Here is a 23,113-nt window from a genome sequence, read left to right on the forward strand (position 1 = left end):
CCTCTGTGCTCCCACCATCTCCTAACTCACTGTCCTACTCCAGGGCTGGGGCAGCTGCCCCAGCCATCCCAGACAAAGAGGGTGGGGGGAAGAATTCCCACACATATCCCAGTGGACTTAGGAATACCAGCCCCATACTGCAGGGCCAGCACTGGAGACTTTGCTGACAAGTATCAGGTGGGGTGGGGTCTCTGGGAAAAGCTCAGACCTGGTTCCACTAGCCCTGTGTCCTTCAGCAAGTCACTTAAACCCTTTAGCCTCAGTTTCTCCCTGTGTAAAATGGGGATGATAACAGGTTTGCTGTGAGGATCCATGAAAAAGGGCACATATGGGGCTTAACACACTTCCTGGCCTATGATAAGCCCCTGAGAGTGGTGGCCTCTATTGTTAGGATGAATCTCAGTGAGGGGTGAAGCCCTCCTCCATGCACTCCATCTGGGTTGGAAAGTGGACCACAGGGAAAGGATGGGGCAGGTTGCCCATCAACCATCCAGAGGGGCAGGAAAGACACCAGGCCACGTGGAAGGGCTGTGTTGGTTGCATCAGGAGAGAGCACCGCAAGCCTTTGCAGAGTCTGGGGATCATGGGGACGGGGGTGTGACCATGAGCATCCCATGGCCCTGGGACTTTTTAGAAGACAGCACTCCACATGCTGTTTGCCTCCTAGCCCTCCTTACCCTGTCAAAGCTTCACTGCTCTGAGCAGGGAGGAACTACTCACAGGCCCCTCTCCTTGGGAACGGGAAACCAGAGGAGCCGGGTGGATCCCCCATCAGCTCTCCAGTTGCAGCCCAAAGTGCTCTGGAGCCAAGCTGCCAGGGTTTGAATTCTGGCTTCCTCCCTGCCTTAGCTGTGTGATCCTAGGTAAGTTACTTAACCTCTCTGTGCCTGTTTTCCCAGATGCAAAATGAGGTTAAACTTCCATTGATCTCACAGAGTTGCTGTGAGGGTTAAAAGTGCTTAGAGGAGGCACTAAATTGGCATTAGCTATTATGATTCTTAATGTTTACCGTATCTCAGTTATTCCCACCCTCTTCTCACCTCGGCCCCAACACCTGTTCTGGGTCCTGGGACACTGCCGTGTGGACCAAGTCTGTAGCCCCCTTGTCCTCCGGCCACATCCTGGACTGAGCTCGTCTCCAGCCACGAGGCCCCTCTTCACATAGCCCCTCAGTCGCAGGTGGGTCACCTCCTGCCCCAGCCCCTGCAAGCCTAGGGGTGGTCAGACTGCGGGCAGCCCCACGGTACCGCCTGGTGACCGGGGTTTCCCTCAACCCTGCCCACACCTCTGTAAATAGACCCTTTATTCGACTGTTCTCCAGTTAATCCAATCTGAGTGTGTCATCTGTTCTCTGCCTGGATCTGACTCACGCTGCCACCAACGTCCTCTGGGTACCCCGTCCTCGCTGGACAGTGGTCAGAGCACGAGAGCACTTTTCTGTTTGTAATGGCCCTCTTGGCAGGACGTTATTGTTCTTCTTTGCATGCTCGCGCCAAGCTCAGCATGTGTACTCAGAGAATGAATACATGAAGGAGTAAATGAGTGAAATAATGAATAAGGCGGGAAGAGGGAAACCCCTACGGAAACTGCCAGAATTCTACAAAACAAAATTCAGGGGGAACATTTAGTCCCAAGTCAGTGAGGGAAACCTACAATTACTTAGTACACACCAAGTATTTCTTGAAACCACAGTTAACTATATGCCCAGGGTACAACGAGATTCTTCCTCCTCACGTAGAGGACATTTCCCAAGTTGGCAAAACCCTACTCTCCCTGCTTGCCCAGAGCAGGAGCAGACTGTTCCCCAAATGGCAAAGATTTGCTTAAAAAATATTTAACTTCTTTTTTTCTGAAACGCACCACCTTTCTGGCGTGGGGCTGCCTTCAGGGAAGAAGTGAGCTAACATTTATTGAACACCTATTTTAAGTGAAGCACAGAGATTGGTGCTCACAAACATGTGAGTATTTATTCCTCAGCATGATCTATATGAGGGAAATAATATTATCTCTACCTTTCAGAAGAGGGAAATGAGGCTCAGAGAGGTAAAGCAACTTGCCCAAAGTCACAGAGCTGGTCCCCTGCTCTTTCCATTACTCCACACTATCTCCAAAGCATCTCCCAAATCCCACCGTGTTTTTCACATGTTATTCCTGAGAATCATGTACCAGGTCTATGGTTCTTTCTACAGCTTTCTTTGCAGGAAAACTAGAGCAATTACAACGTTTAAAGGCACCAAACACTCTACCTATACACCCCCGGCTTGTGTACCCATCTTTTGCAGAAACAAATGCAAATGTGTTCTTTTCTCAGAATGCTGGGTGAAGGAGAGGAAGAAGGCAGCTTTGCCTGGAATGTGAACTATTTTATCTGACGCATTAATGAGTTTAGCAGAACCCAAAGCATTTAAAGGCAGATGCACTTTGCCATCACTTGTCAATCACCGGCTTCCCAAGGCAGAGGAGTTTCAGGCCAAAGAAAAGGCCCCTTTGTCCGGAACTGTAACTGGTCCATAGTCAGAGACAAAGGGTCCAGTTTCAATTGGAATCCAAATAACGATTAACAGCCTTTTCATTCATGAGCCTGAAGGAGAACAGTTTCCAAAGCAGAACTTTCTCTGAAGCCACTGCAACCCTGCTTCTGAGTCAGCTCAGGGGTGTGAGGCCTGGAAGAGAACTCACTTTCATAAAGGCTGGAGCAGCGGTGCAGAGTCAGGACCTGGGTCACACAGGCTACCCTGCTCTTGGGGGCCCTGTTTCCCATTCCCTTGGGTGATGTGTTAGCCAAGGTTGATTTTATCTCCCCTCCTGAATCCAGGTAGGAAGTTTTGGGGGCTATTTGGAGCCTGGAAATTAAAAAGTCACTCACAGATCAGATTTTAAGTCTGAACCGTACTTGAACAAGCTAGCTGACTTTGAGATAAAATGTAGCCATGGCTTTTCTCCTAGGGGAAATCGAAGGTAATCTGAGCTCCTTTTTACGTCTTTCTTCTTTCTGCCTCAGAATGGCCTACTTCCATAGGTTCTGGACACTTTAGGAAAGGAGTCATCATCATCAAATGGTTACAAACAGGGCAGAAAAGTTAGGAAACCTGGGTCAGAGCATAGTGTAGGGGACGCTGGGCCTGGACACACCTGGTACAATCCTGGTCCTGCCCCTACTGGGTGTCTGACGTTGGACAGTTAATTTAACTCACCTTCCTGACCCTGTTTCCTTGTCTGTAAGATGGGGACACCAATTTCTACCTTTTGGTGGTGTGTGCGGATTAAATGTAAATAGGGTGATTCATATCAACACAGAGTGGGAGCGTGGTTAATGGCAGTCATTTCTATACTTATTTTTATATGTTTACCCTTAGACTGTGTGCTTTTTGATACTGTTCTCTGGCTGTGCCTCAGCCTCCCCACCTCTAAGATGGGGATCAGTAACTTATTTAGTTTGATCTCACGATGTGCAGGGGCTAGATGTTGCCCATCATGATTGGGAAAGCTCTCACCTGCAGGGATCTGCATGGCCTGGAGGGGGAAGGGAGAGTCAGGGGCAGAAACCTGGACCCACCCAGCTGCCAGAGGTAAGGGATCCAGGGGACAGGGGACAGCAAGAGATCATGATGAATGGAGGCCAGTGGAGGGTGGGCTCAGATGAGACTGGAGGTGGGGCTGTGAGCAGGGTCCAGTTCTCTCCTCCTTCCCTATCCTTGCCCAGCCCTGGTGCCTGGCCACCCCGGGATGGGGTAGGGAGGGGGGACATCAGTCCCCAGGAGACACGGGGAGAGAAAGGAGCAAGGGGCATGAGGGCACAGGTCTAGAGGGATGGAAGCCCAGGCCAGCCTCTGGGACAGCAGCAAGCCTCCTGCCTATGGGGCCCCTTCCTTGGGGCCCAGGGGTCTGCCCTACAGATCCTGCTCTGCTTTTGTCTGCTCATATCACACAGAGAGATCAGCCCATTACCCTGGATTCTCTCCGTCTGTGTCACGATCCCTGATTCTGATGAGCCGAGAAGGAATCACAGGATCTTGGGGGTCTTAGGGTCCAAACCCCCATCTGCAGCCAGACACCCACAGCTTCCACCATGGCTGGGCTCTGCAATCTTTCTTCAAACGGTTTCCTTATCACTTCCTCCAGTCACTTGCTGTGCACCGTCACAGGTCCAAACCAGGGCGAGGTGGCCCATGGTGTTTCCCCAATACCCTGTGCTTTTCTCACTCAGAGCTCTTGCCACACTGGATTTGACATGTCTGCTGTCTGCCCCCTGAGCTCCCTGGGGGCAGGGATCATGTCTTCATCTCTGTATTTTCAATACTGCCCGCAGTGGGTGGGATCAGAAGAGGTACTCAAGACTGTTGAGTAAATACTTGAATTAAGATCTAGTCCTTGCTGACCTCTTGTGTCTCATTTCTTACCATGACCCAATAGTTAGATACACATAGAAGTCACTTTCCCCACTGTGACAACCATAGCTGTCTTAAGAAAAAAAATACATTTTAACATAAATACTCAAAATAATTTGCCACACTACTTATATCTTCCTATTCTCTACCCTGTCTAGATCTTGGCCAAGCCCATTTGCTGCCAAGCCTACAATGACTTTCTCTCCTTCTTCTTAGACTTACCGGTAATGTCCGCATGCATTTGCACAAAAAGGGGGTTCTTGCCGAGGCCCCCACAGAGGAAAAGGGTGCTGATCGAGTGCCCTGCTGACTCCATGGCCTCTATAATGAGGCGCGTCCCGAACTTAAAGGGAAGAACAGAAGAAGGCATCAGTACGGTAGCAAAGGTAAATTGATCGGGAACATTTACTAAGTGTTTACCCAGTACTAGATGCCGCACTAGGAGCTCTAGATACACTACCTCAGAAAGTCAGGACTAAAGATTACATTGCCCGTGATCACACCATTATATTAAGTTGCAGAGCGGGAATTCCAACCTGGGCCTGCCTGACTCCAAAATCTTCTGAATCATTGCACCATTTGCTTCTATCAGTAGTTATACAATGTTGACAAAAAGAGTTGACAATGTTAACACGGTGCATATTAACACAGTTCGTTCAAATACATATTTGATGAGTGTCCATTATGGCCCAGGTCCTCCATGAGGTACGGGGAATGGAGTCATTGGCAGCTCTACTCCAATGATAACAGTTGGAGATCTCTGAGTCAGTTTCCCTTCCCTAAAGAGGAACTAAAGAAGTTTGTTCCTTGGAAATGGCACCAACAAACTCAGCAGCAGAAACATGGAAAGAGGGCTTGAATTGCACAAAGAAGGTAGGACACAAGACTTCAGGCTGGCAAAAGAACCTTTGTTACCACCTGAAACCAGGTAGTGGTTCTAATAAGGAGGCTTCCAGTGCGAGAATCCATTCCCAGTCGGTCCTTAGTGATCTCGGATGATGCAGAAACCACATGCCATATGCTATGGCTTCACCATATTTTCATTTCAGCCCTTGTGTCTTCCTTTCTTCTGAAAATGTGTTATCTATCGTTCTTGTCTTGCTCAGTTCACTAAAGTAAAAATTACTGATGCTTGACAAGAGACTGCTACCACAGGGTCATCGAGGTGAATCTTAATGTGTAAGTCATTACTTTTAGCTAGGGTATTCGAGTATCTAAAAAATCATAATTTCCTAGGAAGTTCGAAAACTGGAAGTCCAAAAATCATCATTTTTTTTTTTTTTTTTTGAGAGAAGGATTAAAAACAAAAAAGATGAACTGTGATATGACCTCAGGAGGCAGCCGCATGGCGACGATTGAGAAAGTGGCTCTGGGGAGAAATGAGGGAGAGGGTTTTTTGTTGGCAAGATAGCCCTTGAGATATTCAGGGAGTAAGCAACTTTGGGGGATGACCAAGTCCCAGGTGTGCACATGGGAGTGAGGGGCTGAAGCGGATGGAGGAGAAGGTCAAGGGGGAGGAGGAGGTCAAGAGAGAATACGGAGGTCAAGGATCTGGGAGGCCAGAGATGTTGCCACCACCAAGAAGGCGGGATTCGGGCTGGACAGAAGAGTATCACAGATTCGCTGAAGGTGTGACAGTGGTGCTGGGAAGACGGTGTTCAGGTGCACAGAGGAGGAGAAGACAGTTCAGCCTGAGGGCATGCAGCACCAGAGGCTTAACCAAAGTAAAGGAAGAGGGTTTAGGAGGTTATCAGGATGCTCCCCTGACCCCCGTGGGGGGGCGGGATGTAGAAGCTTCTTTCACAGGACTCTCCGGAGAGCTGTCTCCCTGGGGCCAGGGGGTGCCTCTGGGAGAGGCAGGGCTAGAGGGTGATCTGGGGACCGGGGGTGTGTGAAATCCTGATTGCTGTGTAGTAAATGATGAGGGATGGGGGCAGTCCAGAACCAAGATTTCCAGCCCATAGACTTCAGGTTTGTTGAAGTTATTAGTGAATCTGGTAAGAATATGGATTAGGTAAAACTTGGGCCGCCAAAGATCCTCCGCAGATGTCGTGTGTTAAAAAAAAAATTAAAACATGTTGTACCCTATGCGGCCAGACCCTGCTTATTGAACATGGCTGATTATCCCCAGATGTTCTTCCTTAAGCTTTTGGGGGGTCATGAACCCTCCTGAGAATATGATAAAACCTACTGACCTCCCCAGAAAAGAGTCATATATAAAATAATATTATAACTAATTTCAGGCGTTCTACAAATGCCCTTACATCTACCATGGATCATTTGGTGTCGGTGGATTCCAGGTAACCCTAGTGTACTCCAGGGGCATGAATCTGCAGGAGATAAGAGCATGGCTTTTGAATTTAAAAAAAGCTGGGATGGCATTCAGGCATTTCACCTATTTCTTGAATCAAATCCATACCTAACCTTTCCATGACTCAATTCTCATTTTAAAAATGGGAAGAATAACACCATATTTTTCATTTGATAACTCCATGGATTGTCTGAAATGCTAACATGCAACAAAAATTTAAAATGTGGTCTTAGACTTGCTGAAATACAGTAACATCTATCTTACAAGTTTGCTGCTGTAGACAGCGTATCTGAAGCTCATAGGAGTGTCCAGTACAGGGAGGGTGTTTAGAAATGAGAGCTAATCTGGTTGTTAGCTCTATGCTAGGCACTCTGTTATGCTCCTTAATATCACCTCTAATTTCATGAAACACTCAAAAACTGCATATTATTATCGCCATTTAGGATTTCTATAGTTTGCCTAAAGCCATGCAATCTGCCTTAGGGGAGGGGAAGCTGCCTCCCAATATGCGTGGAAATGCCATGCAAAATTGATATTTCTGATGTTTCTAAAATCAGAGACCTGAGGGCTCATGTGATTAGCAGGCCTGAGAGGAGAGTAACACAAAGCACATTCCCTGGGAAAAGGCAAGAAGCAATCCAAACAAGAGGCACTCGCTCCAGAGGGGCTGTGACAGCCTGTCTCTCGCCCATGTGGCATTGTCAGCAGGAATTTCCCACTCGGGCTGCCCGGTTAGTTACAGGGCCTTCCCTTTCGGTGTCCCAGACGCCACTGTGTGAAACACTCCACCCTCCTTAAATGCCCCACCAAAGGGCTTTGTGCTAAAATGATTTTGTGCTCACCTTTCTGGAAAAAATGTTTTCACAGAGAAATTTAAATTAAAATTAGGCTATTCCACTGGGAATGTACAGAACCAAATGCAAATGGAGAGACTTCAAATGCAAATAGTACTTTTTAAGGGTCTATTCTGCAAAGAAAGCTATAGATGAACAAGCTATGAATAAGCTGGGTGTTTGACAGTTCCTTCAATTAAGCTTGGTCAAGAGAGAATTTCACTTCATGGAGGGTTTTGCATAGTCCCAAGTTAACTTCATTACAATCTCTCTAATTTCATCCCATTCTTACAAAATATCAACCGTAGATATTACTACAGAGAAGAATTTGCTTAACTTTAACTTCACAACAAATAGGTGTAAAGGCTATATTCAGAGTCAATGAACACATTTTTTTTTTCAAGGTGAACATCATGGGAAAATATCTGTTATCAGAATGCTTCATTAAAATGCACATTAAAATGCACAAAGGCACTAAAAGATCAGAATGCCCAGATACTTTTGCAAAACAGACTGAACTCCTCACAGCTCAATTGACTATACAACATAGCCTTATCGAAAAATCTGTCTTAAATTGCCTTCTCTTCATGGTATTATAAAGGTCATTAAAACAATGGACAGAATAAATATGATAGCTTTTAATATATGTACGGCCCATTACATACAAAATTGATTTTCCAAGTGTGTAGTATTTGGGAAAATGCAGTTGGCTTTCTCCCATCCCAGCCCTCCCCAGCCCTCAGCCTGCATTAGGTTTAACCTAATTTATACATTCTTGGACTTCTTACCAGTAAGGGGACCTCTGTGAGACAATCCTGGCCAAATTAATGATGTTGTCTAAGATGTGTCAAATCAAAACTGTTCTCAGGAATGCCTGAAGGCTTATTTCAATCATGTAGCTTTTACAAAGCGATCAAAGAGAATTGCAGCACGGTAACGTGGAAAGAGCAAAAGCCTAAGAGTAGACAGAGGTTCAGATTCTGACTCGACCATACACTAGCTGTTTGACCCTGGCAAGCAGTGTTCCCTCTGTCTGTAAAATGAGGACAATCCCACCTACTGACTGGGTTACTCACAGGTGGGTGTAGTACCCTGTTTGGTGCCTGGCACAGAGAGTGGGTGTCAGTGAGAGGGACCAGTGGTTGTCATCACTGGTGCCCCTTGGCTCATCTGTGTGGTCTCGTTCTTCATGTCCCCCTCTTAGCATGGACTCAGAAGGAAGAGCCTCACACAGCTCTGATTTTCCAGGATTATTTATTTTAATGCAAGTGGCTCATTCCACTGTAAGACTTTTTACACAGTGATATTAAGATCAGAAAATAAAAGCTCCTCAATTATTGGGAGATTGGGATTGACATAGATACACTAATATGTATAAAATAGATTAACTAATAAGAACCTGCTATATAAAAAATAAATAAAATTCAAAACGAAACAAAAACAAAAAAAGCTCCTCAATTCATCGTGTACCTAGTTTTATTTTAGAAAGCTGTGGGTTCAAATCCCAGCTCTGCCACTTACTAGCTGTATGAAACCGATCAAGTTAATTAACCTTATTGAGGCTTAGATTCTAATCTTCGGAAGGGGGATTATACTTCCCTCATAAGGTAAAGTCAGATAACGTATGTAAAATATTTGGCATAGTTCCTGGTACATAATATCCCCAAACTATATTATTTATCAATATTATTATTATCTTTACTGTAAAGCAGGATTGCTAAATAACTGTCTTTATTACTGATGCATATTTTTGTTCTCCATTTTCATTTTTTCATGGTAGTCAACTCCCGCCATTTTGATAGACGTCAGAATTGTCTTTTTTTGACCAAGTTACCATAAATAAAGCAGGCTGACTGATATTACTGAACTGGACAGGCTGTTAATAAGATAGTTGTTTCAGGAAGATACAGTCAAATTGGTCTATAAGCTAAGAAGGACTGTTTAATCTAATTGAGTTGGCCAATTCTGCTCTCTTATTGTGTGAACTTGGTACCTGGATAAATCTAAACATAAGAAAAGCAATTTTGTTGATGACATGGATATACAGAAAAAAATGCATGTAATTCTATTATTTGAAGCAATGAGGATATGAAAGTGGTATGTGGAGAAAGAGACTGAATAGCATATAAATATGTCCATATAGCATGAATAAACAAAAGTACTTTGTTTAAATAGGTATATTTCTGAAAAATAAATTTTGACTCTGAATTCAGTGAACTGATTTTTTCCTTTCTATTGGTCCCCAATGTTCTTTCCAGATCAGCTAAGCCTCACTGGATTAACTGTTATCTTGGGGTTCCTACCAGCTCTGAGATCCTGAAAGGCATGACCCACTCCCTTCAAATGCAATTTCTAACACGCACACACGTGCAAACTTTCGTGTGTGATTTCAGGGTTTAGAACCCTTCTGTAGCTCACTCATGGATCACCTCTAGAGAATAAGAGTCCTTGGACAATGATGTTTGGGCTTCTAGGAGTTTGTTTTCATTTTTGATTGATCTTCAGTTTAGAAGCTTCTAACACTTTAAATTCCCCCCTTTCTCCTTCCCTAACCAACCAAACCTCTCATTTGAGCAGCTAATTATAAAAATAAACATTTTCATGCTCCAAGGAAGCTTACTATTTAAAGGAACCCCAGACTGGATCCTTTTGCAAAGTGAACAATACCACGTGTTTTATAAATTTGGACCATCTTAACGCCAGCTCTCCTTAATGCAAGCATACATGGCATCTACTTCCTTGCTTCTATTTAATGAACTCAGAAGACAAATTAGATAGATGGTAAGCATGATGTTCAAAGCCTTTAACTCCTTTTAGCTTTCAGCTATGTGAGGCTACTAGTAAAGCAGGTAAAGACCTTTAGAATTTCCTTCTGCACAGACGAGCATCTATTTTTGGCAAGCTCCCTAGAATCTTTGTCACAAAAGCATATGATGTATCTTGGGGAGTATGTGGTCTAAAGTTTGTTAACAGATCTAAGTCTCTTTAAAAATGGCATTAAATTGTCTTACAGCAATGGCCTGAACTGTGGCCAGGTAGAGAATGGCAAGATCATCGAGGTCCTGAGATAGTTTCAATCCGGTGACCTGTAGGGATGAAGAAAAGAAAAGAAGGAGATGGCGCCATGGTTAGAGATAGTTCCCATGAAACACGTTCAGATGTGTTTTCTTGCCGAAACAAGTTCATATGCAAATCCCCTTTTTGTAAGCTGAACGTGAAGTGACTACTGAATTGTTTAATCTCCAGACCTGGGAAAAAGTATCCCTTCTTCCCCCAAAGAAAATGCCTTGCCTTGGATTAAAGAAAAATAAAACAAATACTATAAGGAAATTTTTTTTTTTAGGAGATCGTGTTTGATATTTCTTAGCATGGAATTAAATATGTTTCTTCTTTAAAAACATTATTCTTTTCTTACAAACACCTATTCTTTTTGGCTTGTAGAGATGAACACGTAGCAGTGGCACTCTAGTAAAAGGTGATCTTATTCCTAGTTCTGCTACTGTCAGAATTCAGTGGACCAGCATCCAGGGGGTATTCAGAGTAAAATAACATGTCTACTATAAATGTGATACCTACTAGGGGATAATTTAGAATCTGTGGTTTACCAGGGAATCCCATTAGAGTCAATCGGAACCACATGCTTATATGGAGTATGTCAATTTCTGAGAGATTCCAGAACTGAACAGGATGTTGGATTTGGGTGGTTTCAAGACTTGTTCACAGTCTCACTTTCATGTCTCCCATTCATGATGGTGTCCGCTTGGGACATTTCTAGAGGGTGAAGGCTGCTGGTTTCTTCAAGCCTAGTCTGAAGTTGGTGGGCATCAATGCCAGAGTTCACTTTAGATTTTCATTACAAAATTAATTCACGTAACATACTTTTTCTCAGGCCCTACAGTGTATATGGTCCTGAGTTCAATGAGGAGGTGACATGCAGTCTGTACTAAAATAGGAGAGCCTAGTGGTCTACCAAGGTCCCTGTCCTTCATTGCTCCAGCCCCATTTATTATTCTCTCCAGATTCCACCCCCAGAGGGGATTAAGGGGCCAGCCTTGGACTGTTACAGGGCACAGATACCACTCCACTGCCCAAACCAGAAACCTGGGAACACTTTCCCCTGACTTTTCTCTCCCTTCCAGGATCTAATCAGTCTCCAAGTCCTATACATTTGAGCTCCAGAATCTTTTTTGAAGCCATCCCCTCTCTTTGTCCTCACTGTCACTCACCTCCTTAATCCAGGCCTCCATCGCATCCTTCCCGATTGCTAAAATAGCTCCTGATCAAACCTTCCTGTTTCTAATGGTCCTTGTTCCTCTCTACAAGGGAGCTAGTGCTTATTCTCAAATGCAAATTGATCATGTGAAAAACTCTCCCCCCGTTGCCCTCATTCTGAAGCAGAAGCACCTTCCCTGTCTTCTATGAGTGATTCTGCCCGGGGTCAGCCCTGCTTTCTTTGCCAGTGTCTAATCTTTCCTGTCCTCACTTAGCAACTTGTGTTCCAGCTGTTCTGATTACTCATCTAAGTTGGCGGAAGGGGGTATTCCTAAATTCAGTAGTGCTACCTGCTGATAGGTTTTTTCTTTTTTGGAAGATCATGGGGTCAGTCAGTGAGAATAATGGCTTTGATTTGAACACACAGGAGCATGAGAGGTTTGCATGCGAAATCAGAAAGGAGCTCTAAAGATGCATGTTCCCCAGCCAATAACTCTGAAGGAACATCTCTCGGAAAGGTCCCTAGAGACCTAAATGAACCATAAGAATGTTAGAACTAGGAGAACACGAGCAACACAGATATCACAGAAGTTCATTTCACAGAGGAGAAAATAATTCGCTTAAGAGAGAGTCCAGAGGTTCATGAAGCCCAAACCTAGGTGTCCCGACAGACTGTGTTACTCACCACAGTATCTCCCATGCTTGCCACTGCGCCTGGCACATAGTGGCACTAAGTTAATATTTGCTGAATGTGTAAGTGACACTTCAATGCTCCTTTTTCCTTCTGCACACCATTCTCTCTCCTAACATCCTATCCTTCTCTGTCATATTATACAATTATGAGAGGACAGTATTTACTACCTCAGCCCCTCATATATTCACAGAGGTGGAGGGGTATATTTCCTCCATGCCCCAAGAGAGAAAAACACTGGACCATCACTTCTAGTTGCTTACTGCATGCTCTACCCGCTCCCGCAAACTCCACACTTACCCTTCCTCATCAGAGGAGTGGCTTGTACGAGATTGGAGTAAAAGTAGTCACCCTGTAGCTTATACGGAGTCTTCGTGTGAATTAGAAAAAGGTGCTCCCTCCAGATGGACTAAATGCAAAAGGCATCCCATCTGGAAGAGTGAATTTTAAAAAGGAGCAGAGTGGACAGGATGTCAGCCCTGCCCTATGCCCCCCTCAGCTGAACACCCTGTGTGAGCAACCAGCCCCAGGGCGTGCATTGGTCCTGGGTAAAGATCACTAGTCATAAATGGTCTCTCTTTAACTCATCTCCAAAACTGACTGGGCCTCAACAGCATCTCTGTTGGTGGTCTGTTGGGAAAGTTGATCGGGCCACAGTTTAGAGCTCTCCTCCAGAGCCAGCCCAGAAGGTAGGCTGCCTCTGGCCTCCTATCGCTGGTCATCAATGAGATGCGAGTCAAGCCGTGACCCTCCACGTGGTTGGGTGTGTGTCTGCTTGGCAGACACACATCTATCCACAGGAGGGTCCCGAGTGCCAGAGGTGGATAAACTGTGATGGGGGTAGGGGAGGAATTTGACTTTTTATATAAGAGTCATTCTCCTATGGACTTGAGGATATGGGGAGGGGGAAGGGTAAGCTGTGACAAAGCGAGAGAGAGGCGTGGACATATATACACTACCAAACGTAAGGTAGATAGCTAGTGGGAAGCAGCCGCATAGCACAGGGAGATCAGCTCGGTGCTTTGTGACCGACCGCCTGGAGGGGTGGGATAGGGAGGGTGGGAGGGAGGGAGACGCAAGAGGGAAGAGATATGGGAACATATGTATATGTATAATCGATTCACTTTGTTATAAAGCAGAAACTAACACACCATTGTAAAGCAATTATACTCCAATAAAGATGTAAAAAAAAAAAAAAAAAAAAAAAGAGTCATTCTCCTATTAAGTTATTAGGAACCCCAGGGCTCTGTATTGACAATAACTGGCTCTGATGTTCTTCTCAATTAGTAAGAACCCATAAGAGAGGAGGGGTAAAATATCACTAGATTTTGCTTCCTTAATCCCAGCAAATATTCATGAGAACTTCCCCAAAGTACTGATATTCAAGCAAAAAGATGTCAAGGGCCCGTCTCTAAATTTCTAGTGCCTTCAGAGATTCAAAATCATAGGAAGGAAAGAGAAGATAGCTTCTTGTCTTCAGAAATTGAGAATGAGATCATCAGTGTAAATGAGCACTAAATTTAACTCCTGAGCTTGCTTACTAGTAGCTATGGCAAAAGAGGGACATATAATGGATGACGTGGCCTTTCTTTTATGACAAATGAAACATACCTGTGCTTCAAGAGAGACAAACTTATTCCTGGGAAGAATTTCTAGAAGGAATTTATTACATGGACCACCATATGGAAGGTATTCAGTATCCAAAGGGAATAAATAAGCAAACATGGTTCTCCCATAGCTCTTTCCAACATTCCCTCACCACTAACACCAGGGCCATGGAGTTGAAATGTGACTCAGTGAAAGACACCTCTCTAAACTGTGAAATTACTATGGTCCAGGATCCCTATTTCCTTGACATCTTACCTGATTTGCAAATGGAGACACCAGAAGGGCAGATCATCATTTGATTCTCTCTCAAGTATCAGGAATCCCAGCCCCACCCTGACAAAAATCAAATGGCAGTCAGCTTAAGAAGGAACTTTCTAAGGAGTGCCTGCCATGTGGACCACTCAGGAGGCTACAGAGGACCCTCAGGGAGCTGTCATGGTATGCAGGTGGCAGTGCCCTGAGAATGTCAGGGATGTCCTGGGACAGGTGCAGCTTTGTAACCAGCGAGAAAGTTGGGATAGGTCAGAGAAGCCTATACCCTTGGCTGAAGGCTGAATGGCTCTATCAGTAAGAAAAACTGGGAAGGAAGCATAAGTGGAAGGAATTTGTTTATAGATGTGCACGTGTCTCTTTCGAATGCTTGGGCGAGAGAGTAAAATGTGTGGGGAAGCCCCATGGAGAGTTGCAATGGCAAGCACATTTTATTTATTTTGGCTATTGTGAAAAGAGGACTGTAATAGAAAACACTCATAGTTAATATTTAGAGGTGTGTGAAAGTGGCATATGGTGGCCAAAGAGATGTGAACTGCAATGGACAATTTCAACCTCCTAGATAATGATTATAAAATGTTTATGTAAACACTATTGGGATTTCTGAGCTTAGAAGAGAAGTGTAGGTGAACAGAAAGATGATGTGCTCTGGAGTAAGACACATGGCTTTACATCTCAACATTCCCTCTAACTGCTTGCAGGACACTGTGAGTTTTGTAACCACTCTGAGCCTCATTTTTTTTTTTTTCATCTGTAAAATAGGAATAATAATACTTCAAGGTGCTTAATGATTAAATGAGTTATCGTTTGGGCTTCCCTGGTGGTGCAGTGGTTGAGAACCTGCCTGACAATGCAGGGGACACGGGTTCGAGCCCTGGTCTGGGAAGATCCCACATGCCGCGGAGCAACTAGACCCATGAGCCACAACTACTGAGCCTGCGCATCTGGAGCCTGTGCTCCGCAACAAGAGAGGCCGCGATAGTGAGAGGCCCGCACACCACGATGAAGAGTGGCCCCCGCATGCCACAACTAGAGAAAGCCCTCGCACAGAAACGAAGACGCAACACAGCCAAAAATAATTAATTAATTTTAAAAAAATGAGCTACCGTTTGCACGGCGTCTTACTTTTTCAGCAAGCTGTACCAAATCGACAAGAGCTAGACACTTGCAGCGCTTAATAAATGTTCATTCTCTTTCCTTTTCTCTTAATAAATGTTCACTCCCTTTCTCTTGAATTGCAATGAGGGGCTCAATCCCATTCATTAATTGGGATACAGCAATAAAGGATCTCCTGCAACATGCTGTGGGTACTGTCAGGGTATTAGCAATGGGGACTGAAGACCAGTGGTAGTACAGGGTGGGGAACGTAGGGTAGAAAGTGTGCTGGCCATCAGCATCAGGATCATAGGAGAAAGGTCTGGATGTCTAGGAGTGTGGAGAAGCAGTGTGCCCTTGATGAGCACCCAGGAATAGGACAGTGGGAGACTCACTTGCAAGGACTCCTTGGAGAAGCCTTAGTCCTTATCAACCTACACACTTCCATTTACTCTGTGAACAGGAAAGACAGATGATCTACATCCTGGACTTCAGCTTAAATCCTGCTGCCACTTGGCAGCTGTGTGAATTTAGGCACATCTCTTAACTCTTTCCCGGGATCTGAGTTGAAGGCAGATTTCCTGTGATCCAACTCCTAATTTACTGAACTTTTGGTGTGGGCCCAGAATTTTGCATTTTTAACAAGGTCCTAATGCACAATAAATTATAGAAATGATTGCCCTAAACCTTGGTATTGTGAATTATATGTCCATATGCCCTGGAGTAGTTGAGATTATAAACAAATATATCAGTAATTTAGTTAGCTAAGTTTTCCCTTCTTAGTTGTTAAAAGAATTTAAGTAGTTATATATGTTGCTAAGAAAAAAAAAAGGCTTAGAAATAGATCTCAAGGGGTTTCTAAAGATTACAAAAGACAAGAAAACAGGATTCCCTGTCCTGAGATTTTCTAGGTCATCAGAGCTTGAGGGGGTATCCAAGGCTCAAGGGAATTGATTGAAAGTTTTTCAGAACACAAAGGGGCAAAAAAATGCTGTTTGTTTAGTCAATAATGCAGGAGGCGCTGACGACCGGATAGCAAGGAAATGAGGAGGATCAGAGAGATTTCTGGAAAACCTCTGGATAGAGGCCAGGGACTGGAGAACAGGTCTGAGATAGTCAGCAGCCTGGAAGAGAAAGGGGGACAAATTTCCCTGAAAATATTTATAGGTATCAGTATCAGGAATGGACACATTGCCGAAAACTCACCCAGAAATGGGAAACGCACGTAAATGTGTTAATACAATGTCATAGGCAGAATTCTAAAGATGTTTCCCCCTCCCCCAAGGTCCCCATCCCCTGATTACTCAAACACTAATCTGGGCACTGCTGTAGAGGGACTTTGCAGGTGGAACTAGTTACTAGCCAGTTGACCTTAAAATAGGGAGATTATCCTGGATTATCCAGTTGGGCACAATGTAATCACATAAACTCTTAAAAGCAGAATAGGAAGACAAAAGAGTCAGTCAAGAGATACAGCAGAAGAATAAAGCAGGAGAGATGAGGTAGAAGTGGAAATCAGAGAGATTCAAAGCATGGGAAGGACCTGATCCACCACTGCTGGCTTTGAAGATGGAGGAAGGGGGCAGTAAGCCAAGGAATGTGGGTGGCCTCTCGAAGCTGAGGATCCCTGGCTGACAGCCAGGAAACAGGCACTTCTGTCCTACAACTGCATGGAGCTGAATTTGGCCAACAACTTGAGGAAGTTTGATAGCAGATTATTCCCAGAGCCTCCAGATAAAAGCCCCTGGTTCTGGTCTTGTGAAAGCAGGGGCAGAGAAACCAGCTGAGCCAGCTTGGGCTTCTGACCTACAGAACGGTGAGATAATGAATTTAAGCCTCTAAGTTTGTGGTATTTTATTATAGCAGAAACAGACAACTAATATACAACGACTGCATGATGGACTGACATTCTCCCTCACAACTTTATTCTATTGGTGAACTCTACACCATTTAACACTGGTCCATTTGCTGTTTTCCAGATGTACCAGGCACTTCACGCTTTTGTCTGCATTGCTTCTGATGCTCTAAATCTAACTCATTTTAACACACGTTTGCACCAGTGTAAGCAAGGCTGTTTTGGTCAACCGTCCTGGTCCACACTTGCTGTCATCCAACCCTGTCTTGGACTTACACACCAACTTGAATACCATCCTTGGTCCTCTTGCCTTAATTCTTTCTCATTATTTACCTCCTGGGGTCTTCCTGGCAGATTTCCACCTGATTCGCTCCTCAGTCTTCTTTTTAAAGAGTGTTTTTTTTTTTTTTTTTTTTTTTCTTTTTGCGGTACGCAGGCCTCTCACTGTTGTGGCCTCTCCCGTTGCGGAGCACAGTCTCTGGACGCGCAGGCCCGGTGGCCATGGCTCACGGGCCCAGCCGCTTCACGGCATGTGGGACCTTCCCGGACGGGGGCACGAACCCATGTCCCCTGCATCGGCAGGCGGACTCTCAACCACTGCGCCACCAGGGAAGCCCTTAAAGAGTTTTTTTGATGTGGACCATTTTATAAAAGTCTTTATTGAATTTGTTACAATACTGCTTCTGTGTTTTGGGGGTTTTTTGGCCACGAGGCATGTGGGATCTTAGCTCTCTGACCAGGGATCGAACCCACACCCCCTGCACTGGAAGGTGAAGTCTTAACCACTGGACTGCCATGGAAGTCCCACTCCTCCGTCTTTTGTCATTATACACTATCTTGGGAAGGGTTCCTGTCCACAGTCCACACCACCCCTCTCACCCCCAGTTTTATTTGTTGTTTGGTGTATACAACGAAGATAAAAAGCACTAAGAAAGAAAAGTCTGATTCTGTAATGCAAAATCATTTTTAAAAAAATCACTAACATGAGGGAGAAATATTTCAGACATATTGAAAACAGAGCCGAAGGAATGCCAAAAATATAAAGATCTAGTTTTTCATTTTTTTCCTCTCAGAGAATGTCAGTGACCTCAGTTTGAACTGACTGGGTTCTACTACCAGTTCTGTTCTTTTCTCCTCTGAGTAAATTACTTAGACTCTCTGACCCTCAGATTCTCCATTCCTTTCAATGCAGTAATTACACTGTCTTGCAGGGTTATAAGGGAAGTTGGTGATGATGCTTGGAAAGCATCTACCGTGGTGTTTGGTACATCACGGTCCCTGAAAAAACAGCACGTATTACAAATCACAATACCAGCTGGTAAATTAGTTGCTTCAATAAAAAAATACATTATCCAAAACCAGTTAAACGATACTGAGGACATTAAGCTTCATTATAGGATTCAATTTTTCATAGGGAAAAACAATATGTAAAAAATGGTACATAAAACAGCATTATATCATAACAAAAACATCAACAAACTCGTATCAAAGAGTCCATGTGTTTCCAAGGCTTAAAATATATCACTCAAAGGCTGCTTAATTGGCCCATGAGCTTCCAGCTCCATCATGCATCTCCCCACCGGAGGAAGCCACAGGGATTCAGCCCCTGACTTCTCCTGAGCTCTTGCAAATACTCATCCGAGTCGCTGACTCCACCGCGTCTGACTCTGTTTAGTGATGCCTGTCTCTAGCTGGGAGTCACTCTGGGAACTGGCTAAGATCTCTTAACGCTTCTTTCCTGACTCTCTCCCAGTTTTCCACATGCACGTTGCTTTGTACTTGCTTTGAAGAACGCTTGGAACAGCACTCAACCTCTCTAGCAGTTTGAGCGGCATATGGCCTTATGTTAGAAATCACAGCTCTTCAAAGAACCAGAAAATAACTTTCCGTTCTGGGTAGTGTTGTACTTGCAAAGTGAAGCAGGAAAAACACGTTTCAACCAATTGGTGAATATGGTGTGTTCTCACGGCCTGATATATCTCTGAGGTAATTTATTTCTTTGAGTGGGCATTCCAGGAAAAGAACTTTTCAAAAAACACCACCATAACAAAGAGGTCATATTAATTTGAGAATAAAAACTGGTCATGTATACAAGGAGGCAAGGACTCTTTCACAACTCTTCCAGCTCTAGCTGTTTTGTAAGGTATACCAGAGTTGAGCTGCTTACTGTGTTGCTGAGGAAACTGAGGGCCAAGGACTTAAATACTTAAGTAGAGAAGACTAATCTCTACAGCTGTATGAAACTTGGTTCCTGTGATGGACCAAGTGATTGTTCAGCCTCTCTAGTGGATTGTTCATGGCTGGTGACCTCCGTGACTGGAAGGTCCCACTGGTCCTGGCACTAAGGTGGGCGGCTCATGATTGGCTGCCCGGGGTTCAAAGGCCATCTTGTAAACGTGCAAGTAAGGGCCACTCAGCAGGAGCTACAGATTCAAAAGCAGCTGCTGTTGCTGTCTGTCTGCTGTGTGACAGTCTCTCCATTTGATTCTGACAACGACCCTGCAAGGAAGCCTGTGCCGCACCTGCTTACTGATGAGCAGACAGACCTCACAGAGCTAACCTCAGAGGTCACACAACCGGCACATTTTCAAGCCAGGATGCCAACACAGGTCTGGCTTCAAATCCTGGGCTCACTTTACTGCTTCACTAGAGTAAAAGTTATCTAACCAACCATTCAGAATAAAAACAATCACACATACATGAACTATCTAAAACATGCAACCATTCCTGGTGGTATTTAGCTTCATCTCTTTATGTGTGACCACGTCATATTTCTTTAAAAAGCATTGTTTTGTTTCGTTTGTAAAGAACGTAGAATCACTCGTGTTAACTGTCTTGTGACTGATTGCTATTACCCAAGCCTCTGCTTCTTTCAAACATCATATGTACAGCCCTTACCTCTCCGTGCCTCATTTATCAAGTGGCAAGGAGAAATATTTACATTGCCGGCTACTTGGTCTAAGCATACTATTAAGTTGCCCACCCCATAACCGCCACCTCTTTTTAGCCCAGTGCTGCAGGTCAACATATGCATCGCCAATGGAGAAATGAAACAGCTAGTGACATGGCAGGGAGCCAACTCTTACCAGACAAAAGAAAATGATTCTATCGAGCCTAATGGAAGGATTCCTGGGGTATGCCCTGTTCCTACTTATAAGGGTAGGCACCTAAAGCGGAAGGGTTTAGAGCCAGGTCAAACCAGGAGTGGTGATTACTTTTGAAATCTGAGTCAGTGAGGGTGGAAAGAAAAAGAGAACCATTACTGAGAAGAGACAGGGTCAGAGCTTAAATCCAAGCATCAGGGTAAGGGGAAAAATGGGAGAACGCGTGAGAAGGCTGGTGGTCAAGACAGGGGAGCAGGGACTGGGCTGCGGAGTGTGGTTCAGTGTGAAACCAGGCATGATGGAACTGTGGGGACTCACGTTTTATAGTCAGTGCATTCCGTGAAGTCCAGAGGTATGAGTTAAGGGAGGCTCATGAGTGTGCATCCTAAAAGTCGGGATTCCTGTTTTCATCTAAGCTCTGCTATTTCTCGGTGTTGTGACCTTGAGCAGATCACTGTTCATTCCTCACTTGACAAGTGAAGACTGAACTAACTGCTTAACCATAGGCAATTATTCAGTGCCTATCTTTGACCTAAGCACTGTTGAAATTAAAAAGAAAAGAAGCCATAGCCCCTACATCAAAATTTTTTTCTAAAAAATTTAAAATATATACTATGTCTTATGACAGCTCTGATCTTATTTTCTTCAGGAAAAATTATGTGTTTTGCATTACAACCTTCAATGCAAGTTTTAATTCTGCTTTTGTATTTTTAGCTGTCTTTATCATTTCCTTTTTCTCCCCTCATTCCATTGCCTTTCCATCTGAACTCATTTTTTTTCCTAATAAGTTTCTGCTCTCTTTCATAGAGATGTGCTTTAAAAAAAAATTCTATTGAATATGCAAAGGAGTTTTAAAATATTTTCTTTTGGTTTCAGTAGTAAGTAATTTTTAAGAGGCCTTTCCCTTAAGTGTTCAAAATGATATTTCTTTTTCTTTGTGTGCAACATGTTCTTCCTAATGGACTCACTTTATTACCTTTTAAATTCATTTTAACAAGAGCGCTATACATATTCAGTGTTTCCCAGCATACAGTACACAATTTACTCTCAGCCCCGCTAACTGTAATTTGGATTTGCCTCTTTAGATCTATAGCTAGTTGCCAATTCCCAGAGTTCAGCAGTTTTTATTTTGTGTACCTCTGTTGCCCGGAGGTGGATCACCACTGCCCTGCTTTCTAATCCTAGGACAGAGGGTAGACATGCAAAACTACACCCCTCCTTCAAATTCACAGGGTTTCCCTATCTCTGCCCCTTTAACAGACTTTGATTCAGGGTCCTTAGAACGGCAGTGCATCACCATTCATTCTAAATCAGACTTCCAGCCCAGTTGTCTACTTGGGTTGGCAGTTTTCTAATGGATTGAAGTGAAAGGGAAGATAAGGTCCGGGTTGCGGAGGAGTTCTGGGAAATTAAACTCACTGGCTGCTTCCAAAAAGCAAAACAAAACAGAACAAAAAACCTTAACCATCAGCAGCAGAGGAGAGGGATGACTGCTCTGTTTTTAGGCTTAAAGGGACCTTGCATTTTTAAGCTAGGGACCGGAAAGTAGAGAGGTCCCAACTTTTGCAAGGCTGGTGGTTTATTTTGTTTTCATGTCAGATATTATGATTATCAAACAAGTTACATTTAGTCTTTTAGATTCTGGAAGATCTTCCCAGATTCTCTCTGAGATTGTCAATTCTAGTTTTCCTAGTTGAAAGTCATCTTAATTGTTAAAGTCAGAATGAGTTTACGCTTTTTATTTTTTTTATCTTCACAGGTATTTTCAAGTGACGGAGAGAAAGGCTGCATCAGGGTTTGCTGCCCAAATGCCACCTAAAAAAATAGTTCAAAATCAAATATTTACTGAGCACCTCCTTCGGCTTGTATAGATGTCTGCATTACAGGGATCATACATTATGTACATACACACATATGCAGACTCTCACACATGTACAATATTATTTCCCCCATTTTCACATGAACTTGGAACAGGTACAGTTTCTTTTCTTCTTTGTGTTCCCTCAGCTTGGCATAGGCCTGCACATAGTAGGTGACCCATCAGCATTTTCTGAATGGATGAATGTCTAACAAGGGTGAGAGAACGAGGGGAAAGAAAAGAACTGGGAGAGTGTGCTGCTGCTGAAGCAGAAGGAGAACAGGGAGTGGCCAGTCATTCTCTGAGAAGGCCTTTTTTTAATTACCTAGATAAAATGATAAATGCAATCTATCACTGGTTAGACAATGATATAAAAAAAATCGTGAACATTCACACGCCATGCTCTCCTCCCTCTAGAGCACTGCACATACTATGATACCCTTGGTCCCAGACCCCGTTCCCTATTTCACACAGTGTCAATGTCACCTCCTATCTGAAGCCTCCTATCTGAGTGCTGAGGCCATGTTAGGTTATCATCTTCCACACGTCTAAGGAGCGCTGGGCAGTGAGTGGCACCTGGAGTTTGACCCTGTATCCCCATTGCTTGTTTATATATTCTGCCTCTCTTCCCCGACCCCACCAAAACACTAATGCTCCTGAAAGCTGGAGTTGTGTCCAGTTACTTATATCCCCCACCAACTATAACAGGGCCTGTATTTGTTAAAATAATTAGTTAATTCATTGATGAACAAAGGCACTCATAATTCTAATAAAATGGAAACTTATCTTCATTTACCCGGACATTATGACTGGTTTTAGATACTGATCATAGGGATAGTAAGAGTCAGTAGCAATCTAATTCATTTAGAATTAGCAAATTGTTCACAT

At 44.0% G+C, this 23,113-nt stretch overlaps 1 protein-coding gene across 7 annotated transcripts in view; it reads right to left on the bottom strand.

The window, feature by feature from the left end:
* FGGY (FGGY carbohydrate kinase domain containing) overlaps nt 1-23,113 on the bottom strand; it is a 422,532-nt gene that overhangs the window by 80,557 nt on the left and 318,862 nt on the right. For all 7 annotated transcript variants that reach the window (XM_082834792.1, XM_082834791.1, XM_082834790.1 and 4 more), the window contains 2 exons: nt 10,544-10,618; nt 4,611-4,731 (listed from right to left, as the gene is read on the bottom strand). In XM_082834792.1, the coding sequence (XP_082690918.1) occupies nt 4,611-4,731; nt 10,544-10,618 (196 nt within the window). The remainder of the gene's footprint in view (nt 1-4,610; nt 4,732-10,543; nt 10,619-23,113) is intronic.

The sequence above is a fragment of the Leucopleurus acutus genome (assembly GCF_964270905.1).
Source record: "Leucopleurus acutus genome assembly, chromosome: 2".
NCBI classification, from domain to species: Eukaryota; Metazoa; Chordata; class Mammalia; order Artiodactyla; family Delphinidae; genus Leucopleurus; species Leucopleurus acutus.